General features: G+C 41.8%; 1 protein-coding gene across 2 annotated transcripts in view; it reads right to left on the reverse strand.

Moving 5' to 3' along the window:
• Window positions 1-7,954: 7,954 nt before the first annotated feature.
• FBLN2 (fibulin 2) overlaps window positions 7,955-23,935 on the reverse strand; it is a 109,252-nt gene continuing 93,271 nt past the window's right edge. For both annotated transcript variants that reach the window (XM_049826937.1, XM_049826938.1), the window contains exons 9-17: window positions 23,682-23,816; window positions 21,443-21,580; window positions 20,976-21,119; window positions 17,262-17,390; window positions 16,607-16,732; window positions 15,841-15,957; window positions 14,878-15,006; window positions 10,521-10,644; window positions 7,955-9,490 (exon numbers count right to left, since the gene is read on the reverse strand). In XM_049826937.1, the coding sequence (XP_049682894.1) occupies window positions 9,133-9,490; window positions 10,521-10,644; window positions 14,878-15,006; window positions 15,841-15,957; window positions 16,607-16,732; window positions 17,262-17,390; window positions 20,976-21,119; window positions 21,443-21,580; window positions 23,682-23,816 (1,400 nt within the window). In that variant the 3' untranslated portion in view covers window positions 7,955-9,132. The remainder of the gene's footprint in view (window positions 9,491-10,520; window positions 10,645-14,877; window positions 15,007-15,840; window positions 15,958-16,606; window positions 16,733-17,261; window positions 17,391-20,975; window positions 21,120-21,442; window positions 21,581-23,681; window positions 23,817-23,935) is intronic.

Genomic DNA, 23,935 nt, shown 5'->3' on the forward strand with positions numbered 1-23,935 from the left:
AGGACTCAGCCTCCACCAAAGTGACATGCAGACGACCTGCACCACGTACCCATGCAAGAGATGCGAACACCCACTACCTCCTCCTCTGGACGCTCCCCAGTCCAGATCACTGAGCACACAGAAAAAACCCCCAAAGCCCCACCGCCGCCAACCAAACTGCCCCCACACCATCTGCGTACAGGTGCGGGACTGGTGGAAGGACGGGGAAGTCTCGCAGTGCACAGCCTGGCAGCTCTAATACTGTGTTATTTTTTGAGTGTCCTTCCAAACTGGAGGCCTGGCCTTCACCCTCTTCTGATCGCTTGATTTACAAGCCAAAAAGACATTCTTTGAACTATAGTACAGGTACCTATATGGAGCCATCATATTGTTATCTGCCTTCATTATTATGTATGTCAGAGTCATCCAGGCATGATTCAGGCAACATTACAAGCATCATATCTGTCTTTCTTCCTCTCCTGTAGTGGTTAAACCCCAGCCAGCAACTAAGCACCACGCAGCCGCTCACTCTCTCCCCCCCATCCAGTGGGATGGGGGAGAAAATTGGGAAAAGAAGTAAAACCCCTGGGTTGAGATAAGAACGGTTTAATAGAACAGAAAAGAAGAAACTAATTATGATAATGATAACACTAATAAAATGACAACAGCAGTAATAAAAGGATTGGAATGTACAAATGATGCGCAGGGCAGTTGCTCACCACCCGCCGACCGACACCCCGCCAGTCCCCGAGCGGCGATTCCCTGCCCCCACACCCAGTTCCTAAACTAGATGGGACGTCCCATGGTATGGAATACACTGTTGGCCAGTTTGGGTCAGGTGCTCTAGCTGTGTCCTGTGCTGACTTCTTGTGCCCCTCCAGCTTTCTCGATGGCTGGGCATAAGAAGCTGAAAAATCCTTGACTTTAGTCTCAACAATACTGAGCAACAACTGAAAACATCAGTGTTATCAACATTCTTCTCATACTGAACTCAAAACACAGCACTGTACCAGCTACTAGGAAGACGGTTAACTCTATCCCAGCTGAAACCAGGACATCTCCCCAGACAAAAATTATGATTAAAGCTGTGTCTTCACTTCACCTCTCCCATTCACTTCAGTGGAGCTCTGCATCAACAGCTGTTGGGAAACTGTAGAAAACTGCAGTTTTAAATTAAGTATTTTTCATGGGAAATCATTATTTTCAAGGTTATTGAGGTTGGGTTGTTTTTTTCTTTTAGCGCTACCTGAGTTAGCAGCTGTGGTACACGGCACGGCCCACAACAGCTGTACGTTTGTGACACCTCAGACCACACTCTGCCTCAGCCCCTCCAGCCACCAGCACCATTTCTGGTGTCTGGTACAGGAGATCCTCAGGTGACAGGGAACAACCACTCAGTAGGATTTATTCCAGCCTTTACCATGGTAACAATAGAAATATGACCACAAATACTCTTACGGGGTGAAGCAAGGACGCATAGGGGTTGTAACCACGTGCATCACAACTGCTTCACACCCAGTTTTCCATTTGGATAGAGCCCAGAACAGAGTCCAGCTCTTCCAAATCCCAGTCAAGTACTCAAGCCTTCCCAGTTAATGGGATTACTTGCATCAATAACTGCTACTTTTGTATAAATGGAGAGTGCAGACTCTTGCCTACATAAACTGTAGAGCAACCGTTCAGAGCAGCATTGTCTAATATACAGGAAAATACAGGAGAGTGTCTGCTCTGGAAAAGTTTACAAACAGCTGCATCTCCTCTTACAGACTCCCCTGGTCTGAGACTGTAATAAGGGTTATGCTGACTTTGGGAATCCCTAAACTTTGTGACTAAACACCGCACTTGTGCCCTCCCAACTCCAGTGATAATCAAGCGTGAGTCATTACAGGACTATCTTTTGCTCTTGTCAATACCACAGCACCTTCATATCCATTTACATCCGGTTAAGCATTACAATACATTGGCATAATATTGCATACTTGCCCTAAATCTAAGTTAGACCAATACTTACAATGCGGAGTTCAGTTATTATGACATGTAGCTGGTGATAACACTAATTACTAGGCACAGTCCTTCCCGTGCTCATAGCAGCAATTCTAGGCTACACTGTATCATTACTCCAGAATTACATTAGTCAACCTGAAACTCTGTCTGAAATATTCCTGGTCAATGTGAAAGCTATTTCTCCAAGGTGCAACTGAAAGATAACAGGATAACTATAATAGGCCTCTGCAAAAGGTCAGATTAACTGGGATTACTCTTACAGAACTACTGTGAAGAACATCCATAAAAGAAGAAAATTATAATTTTATGTTTCAATGGCTGCAGCACCAGCATAGTACATCTTAGCTACAGGACACTCCCCAAATTTCCAATACCAGCATAAGAAGGCATCTTCTCATCTACCCTGAGATGAGTTTGGGAGCTGGGCTTTACCATCCCAACGGTAGGAGGTCAGCGGGCACCTCCTCCACTTTCAAGGTTGTGTGAGCTGTGTCCATTTGGTATTCCAGCCAGTTAGATGTGGGGAACGGCCTGTTCAGTCTCCCAGCCGCACTAAGGTCTTCTCGCTACTATGATCTTCAGCCCTTGGTCAGATCATTTGCTTTGTTACCACCAACAAACCCCAAACTTTTCATCATGGTATGTTACCTTCAAAAGGTCACTTTGTGTTTAACAGTCCTGTATCACTAGTTGACATAATTTATTCAAACTCCAAAAATGGCAATGCTCCACTTCAAATGTACTTCATTGAAGATTATCAGTCTTTTTCCCATACTGGAAGTATTCCATGTACATTTTTCTCCTGGCCATCAATGCTGGCGAGGATCTATCCTCTTTTACGGTGCATCTGGCTGCAACCAGTAATTCTGTAATCACAGTGAGTCAAAAACCCTCTCTGGACTGTAGCCCAGTGGAGACTGTGTTGCTGTAAGGCACCTTCATCAACACAGAGAAAGGCACCACCACCCTCCCATTCTCTCAGGTCATTTATGTCTCTACTTTGGATGTATTTTCCCTAAATTGGATCAGCTATTGTTACTAACACGCTTTGTAATTAGTTTCTAGAAATGGTGGCACAGAGGAGAGTTTAGTACTCTGCACATTTTGCTATTATTCCAAAATAAAATTAGATTTTAGATCTCCCCCTCCCCTCGTGCCCCATTCTCCCCTTCCCAAGGATAGCATTCATCACTTGTTCTGTTGGGAACAATTTGTTTAACTCCTTCAGATGGCCCTTTCCATAGCATTTCTCTTCAGAAACTTGGTATTTCTCAGTGAGATTTGATTTAATGCTTTAGCTATAGACTATTACCACTGAAACAAATCTCCAGGAACCCTGGACAGAACTAGTTTCCATCTGCCTTCTCATACGTTATATGTTGACTAACCTAGCGCTAGATCACTTGTACATAAAAGGCATCATCTCACCTGAGACCAATTCTTTACCTGGAGTGAACCCGGGGTTGCCTTCCCATTGGGCTGGTCTCGGTCTGTTAGACCAGACTGCCCTTTTTGCCACAGCAGCTCCCCCAAGCCCCGCACCACCAGTTCAGTTCTTCCAGTCCACCATCACACCACCCCAAGCTCCAAGCAATTAAAACATCCTGCTGTGAATTTATGCAGTTAGCACAATTCTTGGCTACTACACAGAAGACTCACTAATGAACGAAGGATCTCCTCCCATCCCTCCCTCCACAGTATGTAGGACACCACAATTGCATCGTCTTCCTCTCCAACCCCAACTAAAAAAAGAAAATTCACAGCAGATGTTAGAATCTTTAACCCTGCTGCAATGGGAGCCTCCGCTCACGGGAAGTCAATGCCACCGTCCTCCCCGAAAAGCCCCCTGGGCCGAGCAAGCCCCTGCATTGGGGTGCAGCTGGAAGAAACCAGTCTTCTTCGGGAGCTGGACTCAATGATCCTTACGGGTCCCTTCCAACCCGAGATGCTCTGTGATTCCCACGCTGCCAACAGCAAGTAGAAAAGCCTGCGGGGCAGCCTCAGGACAAGGAGTGACACCGAGCTGGCCTGCTGCGGCCAGCCAGCTCCTCCAGCGGCATGGCTGGGGTCGTCAGGCAGGAGCCCTGGAAGGGTGAAGCTTATCTAAAGGGCTCCAAAGCTCTGGAAGAGTCCTATGCATTGCGTGCTATTTGTAGAGAACTTGAAGCGAAAGAATTGTGTTTTAGAAGACAAAAGGCTCAAGTTTGTCACTTCAGTTTCACATCACTGAAACTGGATATAATTAAATCCTGGTTTTCAATAGCCACTTCAAAACAAATGTCTCTGTGATGCAGAGAACACTGAAAGTGGAAAGATACTTTTTATTTAACCTCAAAGGCTATTTTTACTCCAGAATCCTAATTCTCCCCGGCTGGAACTTTCTTTTCCTCCTGGCATGGATGGGAGCAATGGGAAGCTGAAGGAAAAAAAAAAAGAAAAATGAATGGGGAAGAACAGCCAGGGCCTCTCATATGAGCTACAGAGAATAAGGAGGGAGACAAAGAATAACCAACAGATTCCCTGCATCCTGCAAACCAGATGAAAGCAACTCCTCGCCTTGCAAAGGTCGCAGGGCAAGTACAAAACTTACCCACCCACAAAGGACACCAGTTTTAATCACATACTCAAGACTTTACCCCAGAAAAGCCCAAATTCAGCACCATAACCGCCTATCACAGTACCAGAGAACTGCAAAATCTTACTTCATGTTTGTTATTTTATTTAATTGTTCTCCTTGACTTTCCATCTCAGGCACGCAGTTTTCAGCACTCTTGCTTCTGTCTGGACTGCGAAGAGCAGCGTTTTTCAGAGCACTACAGCCCCCAAGGCTGGGTGAGCGAGCACAGGCGCAAGCACAAGCTGCAAACCAGTGGGTGCAGAGAAGAACTAGCCCCTCACCAGGGGCCCCGCTCCACCCAAAAGCTGAGCGCTGCTGGGTGCTGAGCATCTGCAAAGCCCTCACAGCTGGGAGACACGGAGGCAGCCCGTTGGCTTCGTGATGCCCCCCGGCTCCCCAGGGCTGAGACAGAGCCCACGGTGGGTGGGCAGCATGCCGCAGCGCGCGCTCCCCATCACCGGGGGGCTTCTGGCCGGCTTTCCCTGGTGACGCGCGTCTGCCATGGAGCAGCTCCTTGAGCAACCCACCAAGGGATGAGGAGGAGGTGGCTCAGCTTTTCCCCTGCTCTCTGAACCACCAGTACCTGTGCTGATAGAGGCATTTTGAATGGGACCTTTGCAGAGGAGGATGTTTTAGGCTCTGATGTTAAAGCCATTATCGTAGTATGTCCCTCATTACAGCTTTAACCGCAAATGATCCAAACCATGAAATCCATAAGTTTGAAATCTGCTTCTGTCCTAAATCACTAGACTAAGGAATAACTGATATAAAGGAGAAGGGGAAAAAAAAAAAGTGAATTAAGTTCTGTTTGTGGGATCTCGGAGGTAACAGAAGAATTTTGGCCAATTACAGTTAACGGTTTACTCTTCTGTGACAGGTGAGCCACGCTCTGGTCCTCCAGGGTGAGGAGAAGGAGCAAGGCCCAAGCTGAGCACTCTGATGCCTTTTCTCTACACCAGGCTCACAGAGGAATGCTAGCATAGGCTACTCAGCACCTGCAGTAATCCATGTACATGCATTTTTTACATACAAAGAGGTTGTAAAATACTTCCTCCCTGGTGCAGAAAGGAAACAATTCAAAACACTAGGTAAAAACATCTTCTCACCCATCTACTGCTATTTCAACTATACGTTATGTAAATTCCAGTCAAAAGAAAACCTGGTTTCATTCTGTAATAGACCCATCAAATTTCCACCAAACACAGATTTTTCACTCCTCCTTCCTTCCAATGACACATTTGATCTTCCTCTGTCTCTGGGGTCACTGGATCTCCCAGGGAATACAACAGCCAAGTACAGAGAGGTCAGATTTCATAGAGGCAGGAGTAAGTAACCTGCAAAGCTAAGCAGAACATGCATTGTTCAGACAGGTCACATAAAGGCCATTTCCAATTTTGGGAACATACTAATCACCTGAGTTTTAACACACATATAATCATATGCCCCAAGTCTGCTATAATTCTTTATTAGGTTTGCAGCTGTTGTCTTCCTCATGAATTTATCAGCTTGCATAGTTCTTGGGTAGCTGTTCTTAATTCACCTCAACCAGGCAAGGGGTGGGGGATGGCCATGAATGAAGAAGCTAAGGGAATAAATAAAAGCTACTTAACTCACTTGTTAGAAATGGAGAAAGAAAAAAAAAAAAAGGCTGCTCAAGAGAGAATTCAGGAAAGCTATTGCTGTTTTAAGCAAGTATAAGAGGTCATAAAGGTACATTCCAGGCCTGAGCTCTTTTCACTCAGACCTCTTTTGTGTATGTGGATACACACACTCATTCTTTGTCTAGGTTACCCAGCCAAATAAAGCAGAAGGAGCATTACTGAAGATGGGAACTGGGCCTTCTAGGAGCTACGCCAGTTGAAGGAGACCAAAATTCCAGTCCAAAGCCATTGCGACACAGCAAAAGCGCATCCTCACCGGTCAGTGGGTCTTTGGTGGACGTGTCTGTTCAAATTCAGTCATGAGCACTGTCCTAAGAAAAAGCAATGGGTGCAGTGCTAACTGTCCCTGCACTGCAGCTCCTACTGAAACTGACAGGGTATACACTTTGGAATGGTAAGAGGTAAAAGATTCCTCTGGTTATTCTGGGAACAGAAGAATGTGAAATTATCTACCATAAACCTTTCCTTGGCTTCGACCAGTTGCACTGAGCAACTATTTCTAACCTTTTTGAATGCCTGCTGGACACAGTGCTGATGAAGACATGTTTTTTTATAACATAGCATTTTTCTTATAATAGTATGCAAAGCCTTTCTTAAAACTTTCTTCATCAATTACCTGTCTAGAAAATGAAAAGTCAGTGTTACAAACTGCCAGATCCTTAATATGATTGACTATGGCTGGTTTTAGTCAGCAAAAGGTCTCCAAGTAACAAATGGCTTGTCCATTTGTTCTCTGACAAGAAAGACTGTCGAGGCTTGAATATCACTTACACTCAATCAAATACTAATGCTGATGGAAAACTCTGGGGTTCGGTGACTCCTGATGTGCCCCATTGGGGCATGGAGAAATGTATCGCCACTTAACATGTATCCTGCATAATGGATCTGAAGGGCTCTCCTACTCGTTGCTGCGGCTGCCTCTTCATCTTGCCAGGCCTGTAGCTGTAAGATATGCATTAACTGAAATGACAAATTGCATAAACATGCGTTTCTCAGTTGGCACTTCCCTGCTAAATGCTTATGAAACTGTTAACTACAGAAAACAAAAGATGGATGGAAGAAGATCACTTTTACAAAATGATTTTTATAGAAAAACAAAGAAAAGCTTGATGTATGCAAGCTTACAAATATCCCATATTTCACAGCTGGGTAATAGCCATAATTTTCCCCTGGTAATGGGTCTTTATGATATCAGATACAGAAAGATTTGCACTTTATTATCAATAAGAGAGTCCAAATTAAAGAAGTGACTTGAAGTGGTAGAAATTGGCCTTGGGATATAGTCAATATGGAACATCTGCCTTCTCACCATATAGGTGGTGTTTAAAAGATTTTAAGATACAGTTCAAACAAATACTTTACAGAATAATAAAATTGTTGATTATGGCATAAGAAGCCATAAGATTTGATTTCTCCATTTTTTTTGTGTGTACACACTGGTCAAAATAAGATCAACTACAGAAAAGAACAGATTATTATTTTGCCAAGAAACAGTGGGCCAGATGATCCTTGAGGTTCCTTCCAACCTGGTATTCTATGATTCTGTGATTATTAAACTGCAGTGCAGTAAACATCAATACATTGTAGCTATGTTTTTCCTTTAAAACATTTTGCAGAATAATTATAGCTGGAACAAAGGAAACTCAGAAAATTCCAACACTGGAGATTTTGGGGTTTTTTTTTTGAGGGGAAAAAAAAAAAAAAAAAGAAAACAGCCATAAAGAAGTTCTGATATTCATTTCTAAATTCTGACAAATACTTCGATTATACTATGCTTTGCCACATCTGGCCTTCAACTTTGGACCTCATCCAATTTCCTGTAGAACTAGAGGAAATCTAGCTCAAAACTTTGGTTGTGCTATTTTCTAAATGGCATAATACAAACCGCCAATTTAACTAGCATTTTCCTCTGCATCATTTAGTAACGCCAACTGAAGTAATCTTCCTGAAGAAGAGAAGCAAGTCCCCTTTTTGTTTATTTAGAATTGCAAGTGATTCCTCAGTGGCACACCTTGGGCTTTAAAATAAGGAGCAGTAATTATTTCATTATTTCCATGTTTCCTCTCGGACATTCCATTAAGAATTATAAAGCATCTAGTCTGTACGTATAGTTACCTAAATAGAAAGAGTCTGTGTAGAGAGGAATCCCAGCACCTATGAAGAAAACTACTAAAAATGGCAATTTGAGCTTTTACCCTAAAGCATGACATTCTCTTAAGGCCTTTGTCTTGCAAATATTTAGCATATGAGTAGTCCTACTAAAGCAAGACTCATTCATAGGCTTTTTCACTGGTGGAGTTTTCTTTTATTCATATATATTTTTAGGCAACATATTATGCAAGTTGGAAGGAGGAAAATAAACCGGTAATATGAGGCAAGCTAATTGTCAGTGTACACATACGGCCTTCAACACAGCATCTCAACACAGAGAAACCTCAGTGAAGTCAGTGGCTAAGCCAAACCATAAGTTTGTGTAATAAAGAGAAATTGCTCAAGGTTTTTTCCCTTAGTGGCAAAAACCAATACTCACAAGTGAACATCTTTCCTCTCTAGTGCAATACCCTGCAGATGTGACTAAACCTAAAAATAATTTCTAAGAAAAGATTCCAGCATTTAACACAATGTATGTATTGCCTTTCTAACCCTTCCTGCGTTCATTGTCAAATGATGATGTAAAGAATTGCATAAGAAAACAAAACAAAACAAAAAGATAAAAATTAACTTAATTTACACAACCAATAAAAAAGTTTAAAGCAATGATAGAAAAATAATATGAAGGCTAGATACGTTAAATGCCAGTTCAACAGTATTAAGCTTTGGTAGAGCAGTTAAAGAGCATAGCACCAATAAAATCCAATGTCAATACATGCTTCAGTACGCATGAGCTGTGATGAAAATGTAAATTTTGGCAAGAAAAGTAGTGTATGTTCCCTGACGCCACAGTTTCATTTCAACATCTAACAAAAAGTCTTTAGGCTCTTTCACTTGTCGCTGAAGATAGACAATGCCCGTGTACGAGTTCAGCCTTCGAGTGCTGAAGTAGTTTTCTTCATTTCCCTTGTTGATAGTAAGGATAATGTTGTCTCCAGCATAGGCAGGCGATGGTCCAATACGGAAAATATGAGCTGGGACCACAATATTGGTTTGGAAGTTCAGCTGGTAATAGGTAATGCGCACCGGGGTATTTTGGCAGTCCAGATAATTAAAACAACTGATTCGTTCACACCTCCTAAGAGATAAGAAATGAAGCACAATCAGTGTCCATGTAACAGCAGGTAAAAATACATGTATTTCAGAGTATTGCAAAACTATTAGACAAACAGGAGTCCCAGACTTCAGCTGTGTAATTACCAGCTCCTTGTTCTGCTTTTACAGTGCCCATAAAGCATTTGTAAATGATGTAATTGTCAGCGTACCAAAGTGTAAGAAAAAGATCATGGGCATGGGGAGCTGTATTGGGAAGCTCCACAATGAGGAAAGAGCCAGAGTCATGCTGCAAGCAGCACAGAACTTGGAAGAGGAGTCTGTGATTCATCACTGACAGCACAAGCCTGGGACAGCGCTCCAAGAAAATAAGAACAAAAACACTTAAAAAGGTAGCTAAAACACGGGAATGGGAAACAAGCTCCTCAACTTGCAGAGCTGCTTAATTCTATAAACCAGGAAAAGTATGTTTTAAGTCATAAGCAGCTAAATATGGCTTCCCAAAGCACTGGCAGCCGTTGAGGCAGGAAATGGCTCGGGAGATTTTGGGGCTCCTGAGCCGCAGCTGCTGAGGAGCTGGAAGCTGTGGGGGTGTGCCATTCCCAGAAGCCTGTAGCCTGGCAAGCTCGTTATCCTGCTCCCCTGCAACATTTCAACACTCTCTGAGGAACTGCAATCTGAATATTAAACAGGGAGCCCCCAAACCACTGTAAAAGTGGTGCACTGAGCAGCCTGGCAGCTACTGCGATGATATAAGCAGCACAGGAGATCTTATTTTTTTAAAACTTAATTATAAACAAAGCCCTTGTAGAGCTGCAAGCTCTGATGACTGCTGTTAGAGCAGCAGTTGGAGGACAAACGGGGGCTTTAGGGCTTGGAAGATGGAAGAGGCAAAACCAGACAGAAACTCTATATGGGGAAACTCTATGTGCTCCAGGTGCTGAAGCATCTTCTTAGAGCTCTGAGCACTTAGACCCAGCCACAAACTAAAGCACTACGTAACATCCACAGCCACTGGACTGGGCTGCTGGCTTTGTTGCAATGGCAATACTTACATGTCAGATACTTTTCTGTAGTTGGAAGGGCACTCGAAGGACAGGCAGCGGAAGCTGCCCTGGATGTTATAGCAAGTCTCTGCGGCTGAACAGTTATGGGTTCCTATTGCACATTCATCGATATCTAACAAGAAGAAACACAAGGAAAAAGACATGCTAAGTTCAAAAATAAGAAGTAATCACAATTCACGGGCTGTAATAAGCTTACAGGACTCTGTGTGCATGAGAAGCAAGAGGAGTCTGCGAGTTTGGCTCTGCAAGCTGAGGGCTCTGGTCTTCACCACTCAGTTGCTGTGGGTTACCTCTTCAGTACCTGTGCCTGCTGCTTGCAGACTAGGACTGCGAGAACCCTGCAGGAAACACCTGGGCTGTGAAATGCACGTTCAGGTGAGGTGTGTCAGGTTCATCTCTCTGCACACAGACACTTGCTGGAGTTTGGAGTGACAGGGTAAATCATGTTGATTCCAATTCTGCTAAAATTCATGTGTCTTCTGCGGAAAAAAATTTCCTTCCTTGACATTATCAGTTAATAAGAGATGACTACCGCTCGGCAGTGTGTGCAATAAACAAGGGAGCCCACTCTTCCCTACAAACAGCTTGTGATCCTTTCCAGCCTGCTTGGCAAAGAGTGTGGCCATTTGCAGCCACCCAGCGTATGGCCAGGGCTGGCTGCCTACAGCGGGGGAAGTTTGTTTCTATACCTGTACTTTGCAAGCATTGGCACACCCCTGTGAACCTAGCTATTCTCGTTCCAAACACACCTGATGCAACACAGGGTTTAACTTTGTGGAGAATAAACGTGAGAAGGAAAAAAAAAAGTTCTCACACCCCATGATCCTCCTGTCTTGCCACTTCCCTCTGCAATAAAAACCAAACATGAATTGTTTAGTTCAAACCAAACCTGAAGATCGACACAGAATCGCCTGTGTTGTCATATTCTCCCTTGCTCCTGAGATGTCAGAGATGTGTTGTAAGCAATACTATAAACTAGACTGAAAGGAAACAGAATAAAATAACTAGATAGCAGTAGTCTAAGGCAATGGAACCCTAAACTTCTCACATCAGCCAACCTGTCTGTCCTTGCAGCTGCTGTGTAAGCTTTCCCCAGCTGTTCTGACTGAAGATAGTTTTTAAATAGTTTCTTGATAGTGCTGGGCCAATTTTTACAGCTTCACAGGTCACTAGTACTCCCTGAACCACAGTTTCATGCTTAGAGCTAGCCTGTGTCATGCAAGGTGTTTTTAAACAAGCGCAGTGCTCCTATGCTGTTCAGCACATGAGCACAGTGCACACATGATAAGCTCAATAGCTGAGGGAAGCATCTAACCGGTTTCAAACAGCAGAGCACGTGCACGGACTTGTGCATGGTGTAGACACTGCATGCAAGCGCTTGGAGTACGAGGGACAGCCCTTGATGAAAGGTGGCCACTGCGATAAATTGCTCATACACTGCATAACGTGCGTGATCACGATGGCCCCTTCTTCATGGACAACGCTGTAAAATGTCCACATAACCCGAGCAAACAAACATTCCCCCATCACTCAGTCTGCTGAGGGGCCTTCCCCTCTGCAGAGCAAACACACCTAATGAATGGATGAAGGGACACCCTACGTCTGCCTACATATTAGCCGTTCACAGCCTGTTGTGACAAAAGCTATCCTTCAGGAATAAACAAATCCCTTCAGAATGTAACCAACCCATGTTAAAAGCCAACAGGACCTTCTCACTGACTTTCTGAGAATTGAGAAAGCTGGGCTATGTCAGCAGAAGAACTTATCTATACATGAAGGTTGCTCTGGATTAAAGCAGGGGGCAAATACAAAGCAAAGTAACCACTGCTGTACAGCTGCATGATCCAGGAGATATAAGGTCCCCCAGACTATGATGAAATATGGGAACTTAAGAATAACACTTTAGAACAAGGCACACATTTTTGAAAATTTAAGTTAAATATAAATATCTCTCCATAATGAGAAGTAATGTTGCAGAAGACAAAAAAGAACATTTAAAGCTCAAAGACTCATTATGGCCTAGGCATAAATGTGGTTACCTAAATAATACATATGCACAAGCCCAAGCCACGGACCTTAAAATGCTGAAAACCAGATGCAATAACAAGGATCCAGCTTGAGCAGAAAATATTGGCAAAGATCTCACAGTCACATTGTGTACTCCCAAATGTCTAGACAACGCACGGAGGCTTTAAAATGAAATAAATGCTAACAGACAAACCATGTGGACTGTGTAGGGCTCTGCAGCTCTGCCAATTGTCACAGAGGAGAGAGACTCTTAGAGGAAAACTATAACCTCCCGCTCCTTCTGTTCCCCTGGGATGCACACTGATCTCATACACTGAACTGACTTGTTTAAAAGTCTTGCAAAGAAAAGTATACAATAGGAAGTAGGAGACAATCAAAGTAAATTAAATCCCTTGCTGATTCTCAGAAGTGCCCCTAGGTGAAAAGAAAATTTCTTCCATATTGCAATCATTGTCACGAAAGCACTCACTTCACCAGTTTGGATGGGCTGCAAAATACCATAGGCAGTTTCTCCAAAAAGATCCATATGTTGAGATGCTATTACACTAGATACAACTCATCTGTTTGGAAAAAAAAAAAAAAAAAAAAAAAAGGTACAAAGAACGTACCACCAGTAACTCTTAAGAACTGGTCAGATGACGAGCAACTGGAGCCAGGTCTTTAGCTAGTGGAAACCAATATAGTTGTCTTGAGTTTAGCGCAGCCGACATCAATTCAGACAGTTTCTCTGACCACGTTTTCAGAGAGACCTCAATATATAAGCCTGCCCAAACTTATATAACTATGAACTTTCAGAGCTCAAAAAAAGAGCACGTACCCAGGGTTTACTTCCAGCGCCTGACTAAATGCCAGCTCACCCAGCCACGCACAGAGCTGCCGCACGTGCGCTAAGTTTTGCGAGCAGACCAACTTCGCCCTTGAAGGCGGGTGCATGCACCAGGCGGCATAGATACTTTGAAAAGCTCTTCCAAGTGTTGCCGTACAGCTCGCTTAGCAGGGCTAGTCTGTACAAGAGGAAGCCTCACCGCACAGGGTGAGAGCGGAGAGAGGATTTCACACCACACAAACAATGCAAGTGTGATCCATAGGTCTGTGGGGCAAAGCTTTTTCCTCCAGCGCCTGGAGCACACCAGGTGCCTCCGGCTCAGGAGAGCTGCGCTGGCCGATTAATGCGGTGACTCACGCTATTAACGTCCTCAGCTCAAATCTCACTGCTGGCGGAGGTGGCAACTAACATGCCAGCACTCATAGTTAGCAGGAAAAAAAAAAAACACCACCAAAGCCTGAGGAGAGTTTTAGCTGCAGTTTTCTAAAGGTGACTTTTATGTACGAATTTAAATGCACATGGATATAATTGCATCCATACTTAAAAACACATTAAAAAAAAATCTTTTAAAATCTTCTCAAAAGGTTTTGTCATTTAGTCCGTTTCTCTGCTTCAAAGTCAGGATCAAGTATGCTCATGCTGTTCATGATTTACACGGTGTAAATTCACTGTCGTTACCACTGAGAAGAGAATTTAAGCATAGGAGATACATAACCAAAAGTTATGTGAAGGGTTCCTGAAAAACTAAGAGCAGGAAATGCCTGGTAGTTAGTGTAACCGACTGCAGGAATGCATGTAGAGTACATAAAGGTAATCAGATCTTCAATCATCATTACACAGTCAGTGCATCCTTTGGAAATGGGGGATTTTTACTTCAAAACCAGACAGCTGTGCACCAGATGAAAAACACCAGACACCAAGAAGACATTTCTATGATTCTGGAGAAAAGAGGCGGGGGGGGGGGGGGGGGGGGTGTGGGGAGGTGGAAGATACATGTCATTTACATTAACATTTACTAACGCCAACATAATTAAGCTTAGGTGGCAGACTTCTGGTTGTCCAAGTTCCCATTGCAGCTCCTACATCCACTCTCCCAGTTTTCTGTGCAGGAAACTGCAACTTGTAATGAAGCCACAGATTTCTACATCTGGCACCTCTAAAAAAACAGATCACTTACTGCTGTGCCAAGGTGCACGTACAGCTCATGCAAGTAATCAAGTGCCCCAATTTGAATGATGAAGTGGGCTCCCTTAGGAACTCATTTAAACAATTAGCTCACATTGACAGCTGAGTTGCCACAGTACTTTCTTCTAACACTGGAAAAAGTTGATATTGCAGATAACGGTATTTGGCAACTTTGTCAAATACTGGCTTTTTAACAGTGGCTAATATAAAACACGGAGACTTGATTGAATAACCATAATATATTAGATTATTCCAAGGATTAAAGCTTCATGAGATACTCCTTTCAGTTCCTAAACTTCTCATTACCTCGACAGGTTCTTCCATTTGCTGCCATGGTATATCCCTGCTCAGGACAAGCACACTGATAACTACCAGGAACATTCACGCAGCGGAAAGTACAAAGAATGCCTACACTCTGGGTGCACTCATCAATATCTGGGAAAAAAACCAAAATTACAAACATATGAAAAAAAGAACAGAAATCTGAAAAGGGAAGCTGTAGAACACAAAGAGATTCTTATCTGAAGCATTTATAATATATTTTTAAACGAGAATGCAACCATAAAAGTTTGACATTGCTCTAGGACTGTTGGTGGTGCTTTCTGGAATGCTGAACACAAGACTGCTCCCCAACATACTGGTTGCAAGTAGCTGGGACTCATGGAAAAGAACAAATCTAGGGCACATCTGAGTTGGAAAAACTCTCTCTGGTACCTCTGTAATTCTTCTAGAATTGCTTTGAGGGCTTCCTTGTGCTCGGAGGAATGTGGGTTTCTTCACCTTTTCTTAAATAGAGACTCTCCAATATGTCAGTATCGGTAACTTCAAGAAAAGAGGTAAAACCCTTCCTTTCTCCGTTCTGATCACTCTACTCCTCATTCACCCGCCACGAGCAAAAGAGCAAGCCTTCACTCAACTGTGGCTGAGTGGAGGCTTTAATTGATACAATAGAGATAAATGTATCTTCCCTTCTAATTTCTTCAATCATAAGCTCTAGACCCATGAAACGATAACCTAGCCAGTTCTGCAGTCACACAAGTGTATTCTAGCCCCAGGTAGGAGGCATGAAAATGAACTGCATTTTCCAATAGCTGTAGTTACCTTCTGCAGCTTCTGCAGCAGGGTTAACTTGCAACCACCCTTATGTATCACCTGCAGCATTAGGTGCTGCTGTGAGTTAGACAGCACTTACTGTTAAAGAGTTAGACAGCCCTGACCGTTAAAGAGTATACACATATTTACCTTGAGCTGACAAAGCAGCAGCCTTACCTTTACAAGAATGCCCATCTTCTGCTAGCTGGAAACCTTGCCTGCAGTAACACTGATAGGAACCATAAACATTGGCACATTCCTGGCTGCAGGGACTAGTATCGCATTCATTCACATCTGTATCCAAAAACAAACCCACAGACATTGCCACAGCAGCTCAGAACAGTATCTTCCACTGTTTCTTGCCCCTGAGAACAGCTACCACATCCTTCTAGTCAGAGTGAATAAGGATGGACTAAATTGTCCCAAGAACATGTTTCTGCTCCCTAGGCAGAATGCCAAGAAGCATGAGGATGTCTGTTGCACCTGAATTTCATTTCTATATATGCCAATGAAAACACATACACATACAAATACCTGTTTCAGACCTTATATATTACGGATTATTAAAAATATGTGATCATTGCCTTAAAAAAATCACAGAGAACTTAAACAATTTCCATTTAATTCAAAATAATTTCTTTCAAGTTTTGTCACCACCAAGTTTCATCTTTATTAAAATTTGAATTAAAAGCCTCCTGTTTTAACTTTGTTATGTTCTCCTTTTCTCTCATCTGGAAGGAAAGGAAAAAGTATGTGAGGGAAAGAAAGAAAGAGGAGAAACTTGTCAGCTCTCATTTGACAGTTTGAGTATTCAACTGAATACCTGCAAATTTGAGTACACATAAATCATGGGTTTTCTGTATTTATATTTCACCTCAGCTCCTTCTCTAAAGTCCCTTAATTCACACTGCAGTTTCTTCTTCATGGAAAAAATGTCTGGTACCTTCACAATGCTTCCCATCATAAGACAAGCGGAAACCAGAAGAACAAGTGCAATGGTAGGACCCAGGGGTGTTCTCACACGTGTGCTGACACAGGCGTCCAGGGTAATTCCAGCACTCATTTATATCTGCCAGCATAACAAGCAAATATACAATCAACTTAGAAACAAAAGCATCAAGCAGGATGCAGGAGGATATTTTAAAAGGTGTCAGAGACTGATTTGCAGAGCATGAAATGCTGCAACCTTAGGTTTTATGCTGTCTGACTTTGCGCTCTAATTGGCGTACAGTAGCGATAAAATACAAAGTGCTGTATCATACATAGTCTCTTATGAAGAAACTTGTGAAATCTTCAGACAGATAAATTTCTACAGCAGCAGAAGCATAACCCACAGGAAAGTACTTTGCAGATGACTTTAATTGATAAATTGCAGCTAAACCAAACCAAGGGTACCCGGTCTGAAATCACAGCATGGAGTGGCAGAGCTCTAAATGGCCAGTCACACCGAACAACGGCTGCTTTGGAGGTGATTCCATTATCTTTTGAGGCACTGCATTGCAGAACTAATAACTGCACACCACAATGGTGCTAAATACTGCCTTGAGGTCCAAGGCTCAATCAATCAGTCATTTCATCTCCTCTTGTGCCTTACATACCAATGCAGCTTCTGCTGAATGCATCGTACTGATACCCCATCTTGCAGTCACAGCGATAAGCCCCAGGAAGATTATGACAAATCTGCCCTTCGCCACAACGGTGTACACCAGCTTGACATTCATCCACATCTGCAGAACCAGAGAAAGCAATCAGGTGAAATATAGTTTGCTGAAAATCAATGTTTATGAAGAGAAAAAAAATTATTAAATAATAGGAATAAAAACTGTTAGGGTTGTCCCCTGGACAGAACAAAGAATATCAGCTTTTCCCACTGTGCTCTTCTCAGAGTCAGCTTTACATATCTGTAAGTCAAACTTTTGAAAAGCAATACATTACCTTAAAAATGAAAATGGTAATGGCAATGAAGCTTTCCCAGCATATTCTGCATTTCAATGTAAACACATTTTGATTCTGATCAAACCATGACATTTAAACACCCTATTCTGATGTTCTGCCACTACGTGAGTCACAGCAAGCCATTTAAAGCAAAACAAGAACTAGCCAGAAATTCTGTTCATCCCGTCAATTAAAGCAATTGCTATTTTCATCTCCAGTTGCCCTTTCAGTCTTGCTTCTGCTGTCTACCTTTTGCTCTTTCCCAATGTTGATTTTTCTTTTCTCAATCAATTAACATTTTGATGTTCTTCACGGCCTCTCATCCAAAAACCAATACCAACAAATTATTTGCTTCTCCACTCACATGCATCACTTCCAATCTCATTTTTAAAAGCCTCAGATGAAGATGAGACTTTTCAATACACACTGATTTACAAGACTTGTAACATGACTAAATAGCTCATCAGTATCTAAGAAATCCCTGTTACCGTCTGTGAGAAGAAGCATCAAAAAGTCTGATTAACCCTCAGAAACTTGTATTTCTTCAAGTATTCTGAGTTCTGCCATTTCTTAAGCCATCAGATCCTGCTTCCTTCCTATTATTCACAGCTTCAGCTACTTTTACCACCCAAATCCCTGTTCATGTAATATTAATTAAGAGGGTAGTCTAAGGCTGGAGGTTCTCCATACTGCCCTATTTGAAGTCATAAATTTGAGCACTATTTCATTTCAAAGGGTTCCTGGGCAGTTCTCCACCAAACAACAGCCTTGGAGAGTGCTCTGAAAAGCAGTCACTTGCTGTGAAAATGATAGGGAAGTGAGAGCAAGTTACTTATCACAGAAACTTGGATTTGGAAAAGTGGATTATATCAACCACGATAAGAGATGTTAACAAAGACGTTGTTCAGTATTTCAGCACAGATTCCCACCTTGCTGGCACCGGGGTTAGGGATGGCAAGGAATGCCACTCGCCAAGCAAAGAATTCCTGACGGGCTCATAGATTTCTGCTGAAACACTGTCTCCTCATTTTCTTTTAAGATCACAGGTAGCATCAAAACAAGGAAGTTTGCTACTTTACAAATTTGTATCTGCATTAGAGTTTTATTTGTAATGAATTAACTAATTTCATTAGTTTGTCCAAAATAGTATATTCCATTGTGCTCAGACTTTAATTAGTTTGAGGTCATTTACATCATTAGAAGTGTGCTATATTTCACCATAGTTGCAGTGGTTTTCAGTTAAGTGTAAGAGGTAGTTTTTAGTAACTAATTTACTAAATCAGAAAACATGAACATTTTAAAGAGATGAATCCTCTAAATAGAGAATATGACCATACAAGAGTAGTTCTGCTGGAGAAACATGTGCAGATGATGTATTTATTACTGTGAATAAATCTGAATCAGGAATCTAATTAGCTATTGTAATGCCTTAAAGAAACTAGTCTTTATCATAGAGAGAGGAAATTAGGACCATATGCTTTTCTTTCTTCTTCTCCATGCTCTCTGCCTACTTAAAGAAAGCCAAACCAAAAAAAAATAGCAAAAGATGTAGACTGCAGAGACAGAGTGCACACAGCAAAGACAGAGAAATCACCAATTAACATTAAACATTTGTTTTCCCAAATTCAGACTAGAGGAGCTTCTTTATACCTGCTCCCTAAAAGCACTGTCAGTCACATAAAGTATCATCAGTAATTACAGCGCATTGTGTTATCTCATCATGCTTTAAAGATATAAATGCTGTATGAATAATGGCAATTTCCTCCTCTATCACATGTTTACACACAGTCACTCTTTTTTAGGAACAACTGGGGAAAAAAGCTGGATTCTTTCTATAAACTATCAGTTTGAAATTTAGGCGTATAATTTGCCCTAGCCATTAGCAGGGCTTGAAAACAAAGGCTGTTAGCACTACAGCCAGGACTTCTGAGCTGCTCAATGATGACTGCTGACTTGTGAAAAAAATGGTGTTCATGGAGATGTTGGCATGGTTGTAACCCTAAAAACAATTTCAGGGTCACCACATTTCAGGTGGTGCAAACATACCTAGCCCAGCTGACTTTGCTGAAACAGGACTGATTGAAACCAGCTGAGGAACTGTCTCTTTACAGCAACTGAGACAGGACTTTTGGACCTTCCTTTTGTAACAAATGAAATATTTCAGGCTGCTATGTAATAGGACAGCAAGTGAGACCGCACTACTTTGCCCCAAATTTACAAAACACAACCCCCTAGAGCTGTATTAGGAAGCTTTCTCAGTTTCCTCAGTTACAGACATAAACTGTCCCCATCTTCTGCTACTTCCAAATCTTCCCCACCTTCTCACTGGCCAAGCATAGTCTGGATAGTCCCGAGGGTAAAATCATGAAGGGAAATACAGTGTAACAAAGAGCAAAAAGGAGAATGCTGAAATTTAGGCAGGAATGGGATCTTTTAGCTATACTGCTATTTTTTGCTACAAGTTGCTAGTCGTGACCAACACAGCTTCCACCCATCTGCAGCATCACAAAAGCATATTTTGTTTATTTTTTTCATCCTTCCTTTTATTCAAAGGGAACATAAGTAGGAATTATTAGGATATCATCACTAACCAAAATACTGATTTGTCTTTTTTTTCTCCTGCCATTGTATAATTTCCTATTTCGTGTCATACAGAACACAGGGAATTCAAAAAGTACATAGCCAGCCTTGCCTTGGGCACCAAGGTCCAAGCTTTCAATCCATTTGTGCCTAGTGTGCTCATTTACAGAACAAATGCTAATAAGAGATGAAATTGCTATTCTGAGTCAGTAACTCCATAAACACATTGGAACAAATACAAATCAGTATCAAGCTGCATGCCAGCCTATATGAATATTTCAGCATTCTTTTCACTAAGTAAGAATTTATCCTAAATGTACACACAACTGGATGTAAACGGGGAACACCATTCATAGCACTACAAAGAACATCCACTTAGTACTACTCTTGTAAGACCACAAACTCAGTGGTTCTCAGCTGCTGCATCCCATGGCTTCAGATCAAATCACTTACAGTAAGATACTGTAAAAAATAGCAAAGGATCATGGTTTTGACTGACAGCATGAGGTTAAAAAGTAACTAAATCACTATAGAACAGAAGCCGGTAAATCTCATATGCAGTCAAAACCAATGTCACCCAGCACACCCAGAGGAACTCCAGGCAGCCGCCAGACATCAGTGCAGCAGCCTGTAGAGCAAACAAATCATTGAGCTGCTCGGACAGCAAATGCATACAGCAAATTCCCATTCCTCAAATAAATTTAGGAATATGGAGGTAAATCAAACTACTTTTTAGAACTGTAATGTACTTTCTCCTCTGAGAGGGCACCTGACCAGACACTGGAGTCAGACCTTACCGATGCATCGAGTTCCCTCCTCGTTGGAGTGGTAGCCTCTGCTGCATGTCAGCATGTTCCTTTGGCAGGTGTAAGACCCAACAGTATTGATGCAGTTGAATCCTGGTTTACATGGCTCAGGGAGAGATGTGCATTCATTAATATCTGGTGAAGAAAATGAATTAGAACAGTGAGAGAAGCTATTTAACCTTTCTGGTCTGTTTTCTTCCAGCTGTCACTTCTTTTCCTTCATTTCAATTTATTGTGCTGCAAAGATAAGGTTGACGAAGGTCTGCTGTGGTAACACTTTGAAATTCAATATGCGAGTATACATATTTTAAAAAGGACAGCAATGTTTAAATTAAATTCACAGCAGGATTTGAGGAAAACTACATGTGGTCAATATACACCGCTTGGACAGGCTAAAAGAAACAGGAGTTGGCCAGTGCTGCTGCGCATATTACAAACATATTGCTGGTCACGCTTACCAACGCAGTTTCCCTCAGGGTCTTGTAAAAATCCATCCATGCAGCGTTGCTTTGACTCACAGTAGAATGATCCTTCTGTATTCTGACAAACGAAGTTTACTTTACAACTATGAGTTCCTCTCTCACATTCATCAATATCTGTTAATCAGATCAAAACACCAAATTGTGACTAGTTAAGCTGTAATTTTCAGTAGTCTTCATCACTAGTTAACTTCTCAGAAAGGAAGTTAGGAAGCATTATTTAAGCCAGACACCCAACATTGCTTATGGGAAATCTGAGGTTTGCTCTTGGACAACCTCTTCAGCACAGGCTTCAGAATTTGTCGGGTCCTGCAGCAAATTTGATTTCAGGCTTGTTCACAGCATCTCTTGTAAACCACAAATACTGAAACATCTGCAGTTTTAAAATCCTAGACGCAAATTGAGACTAGGAATAAGGTACACATAATAAAATGCGTACCACACTCTTGCAAAGCAAATGGTCTCTTATTCCTTATATACCTCAGGAATTCTACATAGAAACCCACCTCCACTGAATTTGATACTAATAGGGCACCTCATTTGAACAGGGCTGGGATTTCACTGTGTACACTGGCACATGTGTGTATATATATGTACTTATGTACATAAAACAAGCACTTATCCAACTCTGAAAACTATTCTGAAAAAAATCTGAATGAGAGGTAGTAATATTAGTAACAAATGCAGCTTTTTTTTCTTACTCTGCAGCTGAGCTCAACACAGCTTTCTCAATTTTTATTACTTATATGAAATTATTTCTCAAATTATGTTCACCAACTTAATGCTGGCTTTCTAAGGCACACTGAAAACACTTCCTGCAAATTTCAAACTTATAAATTTACACTCAACTGGTCTGTGTTGAGTAACTGCATGGATCAGCTGGTATAGTGGCATTGCTTCCATTTTCCAGTTGAAGAAACCTCACCTAGGAACAGAATTCAGTTTGAAATTCAGTTCCTGTGAATATTTTCAAATGCTGCTTTAACATGCATTGGTTCCTGAGGACACTTCCTATGATGAACACCTTTACTAGAAGATAAATGGAGCAAACTCCACAGTTGAGGGGTTCCCCCTCCAGGAAGAACTGCTGGCGCTTCTCGTTCTACCCTAACTCCTCAGTTAAATGTTAAGGTCACGAGGGAACATCACCACTCTCCCAGAAGGTATTATATGGTCTTCCAACCATATTTATTGACTAAGAGAAACAAAAAATGTGGAATTCAGTATTTCATAGGCCTCTGCAAATTCAATAGTTATCTGCAGGGAATTTCCAGAGTAGTTCTGGAATTCTAGTCTTTCTTATAAGTCATTAATTTAAAGGCTACTTTGAAACAATTCATAAATTTTATAACCTGTTATAATCTAACTTTAAGACTAGAAAGCAATTTAGATTAGCAATAAATGTTAGAAATGCTATAGAAGATCAGATAACAGAACAAGATGTTCACAAAGAGCCTCTTCAAGTAAACCAAGGTTTACTTATGACAGCTGTATATAAAGTGAGATTTCTGATAATTTCTATTTTAAAACCTCATATGACAAGAGCTAAGTTCTTTCCTTAGGCATGTCTTACTCCAGCTGTCAGGAAACTCTTTGTATAAAAAAATCTAGGAGTAAATAACACTGACTTATGCCCTGGAAGGCAGGGCACATGTGTCTCTTGCATGCTCCAATGCTGCAGAGCATCTTCTGCAATGCTATGACTACTGACGTTACCTTCTCCATTAGACCTCTATACAGACCAAGAACGGGGAGATGAAGAATATCTTCTTAACCCCATGACCATTCCAAATGTAAATAAATGCAGACAGACCTCCTAGATGCAGGAAGGACTGGACTGAGTAAGCCCCATGATTCCTTCAATATTCAACAGCAAACAGTATCTGTCAGCCCCTTCAGAGAAAATCAGAGGTACCCAGAGGAGCATAATAGGAGTTTCTCCATCAGTGAGATCTCTCTCTAACCCCTTAAAAACAGGGTAAATCCTAATTCATAAGGTTTCATGCATTTTCCAAATTATTTATAGCTATCATTAGAAAGTATTTCAAATAAATGAATGTACAGAAGGGGCTTATGAAGCCAAATATTTCCATGATGATCAGCTTTTTTTTAGTTATAATCTTGATATCACAGACCAGCAACAATAAAATGCTTTGCAATCCCTTCCCTTTCCTTTTTGGTAACAGCAACTGCATCAGCTGAAACCCACTTGTCTTACCAACACATTCTCCATCCTTAAGTTCAAAACCTGGTTGACAGCTCAATTCCTGGAGACATTTGAATGATCCCATCGTGTTGACACAGTGCTCTCTCCGCTGGCAGGTGTGTGTATCTGTTACGCATTCATTAATGTCTACAAGAAATAGTTAAAGAACTCAGTGCCACATATTTATCAAGTGATCTGCCTCTTCCTGCTCTTTTGGAAGGAGTCAAAAGCTTAAGTGAAACCGTTTCTTCCAAAAGATAGTCAAT

This window comes from Accipiter gentilis, chromosome 23, assembly GCF_929443795.1.
Source record: "Accipiter gentilis chromosome 23, bAccGen1.1, whole genome shotgun sequence".
Lineage (NCBI taxonomy): Eukaryota > Metazoa > Chordata > Aves > Accipitriformes > Accipitridae > Astur > Astur gentilis.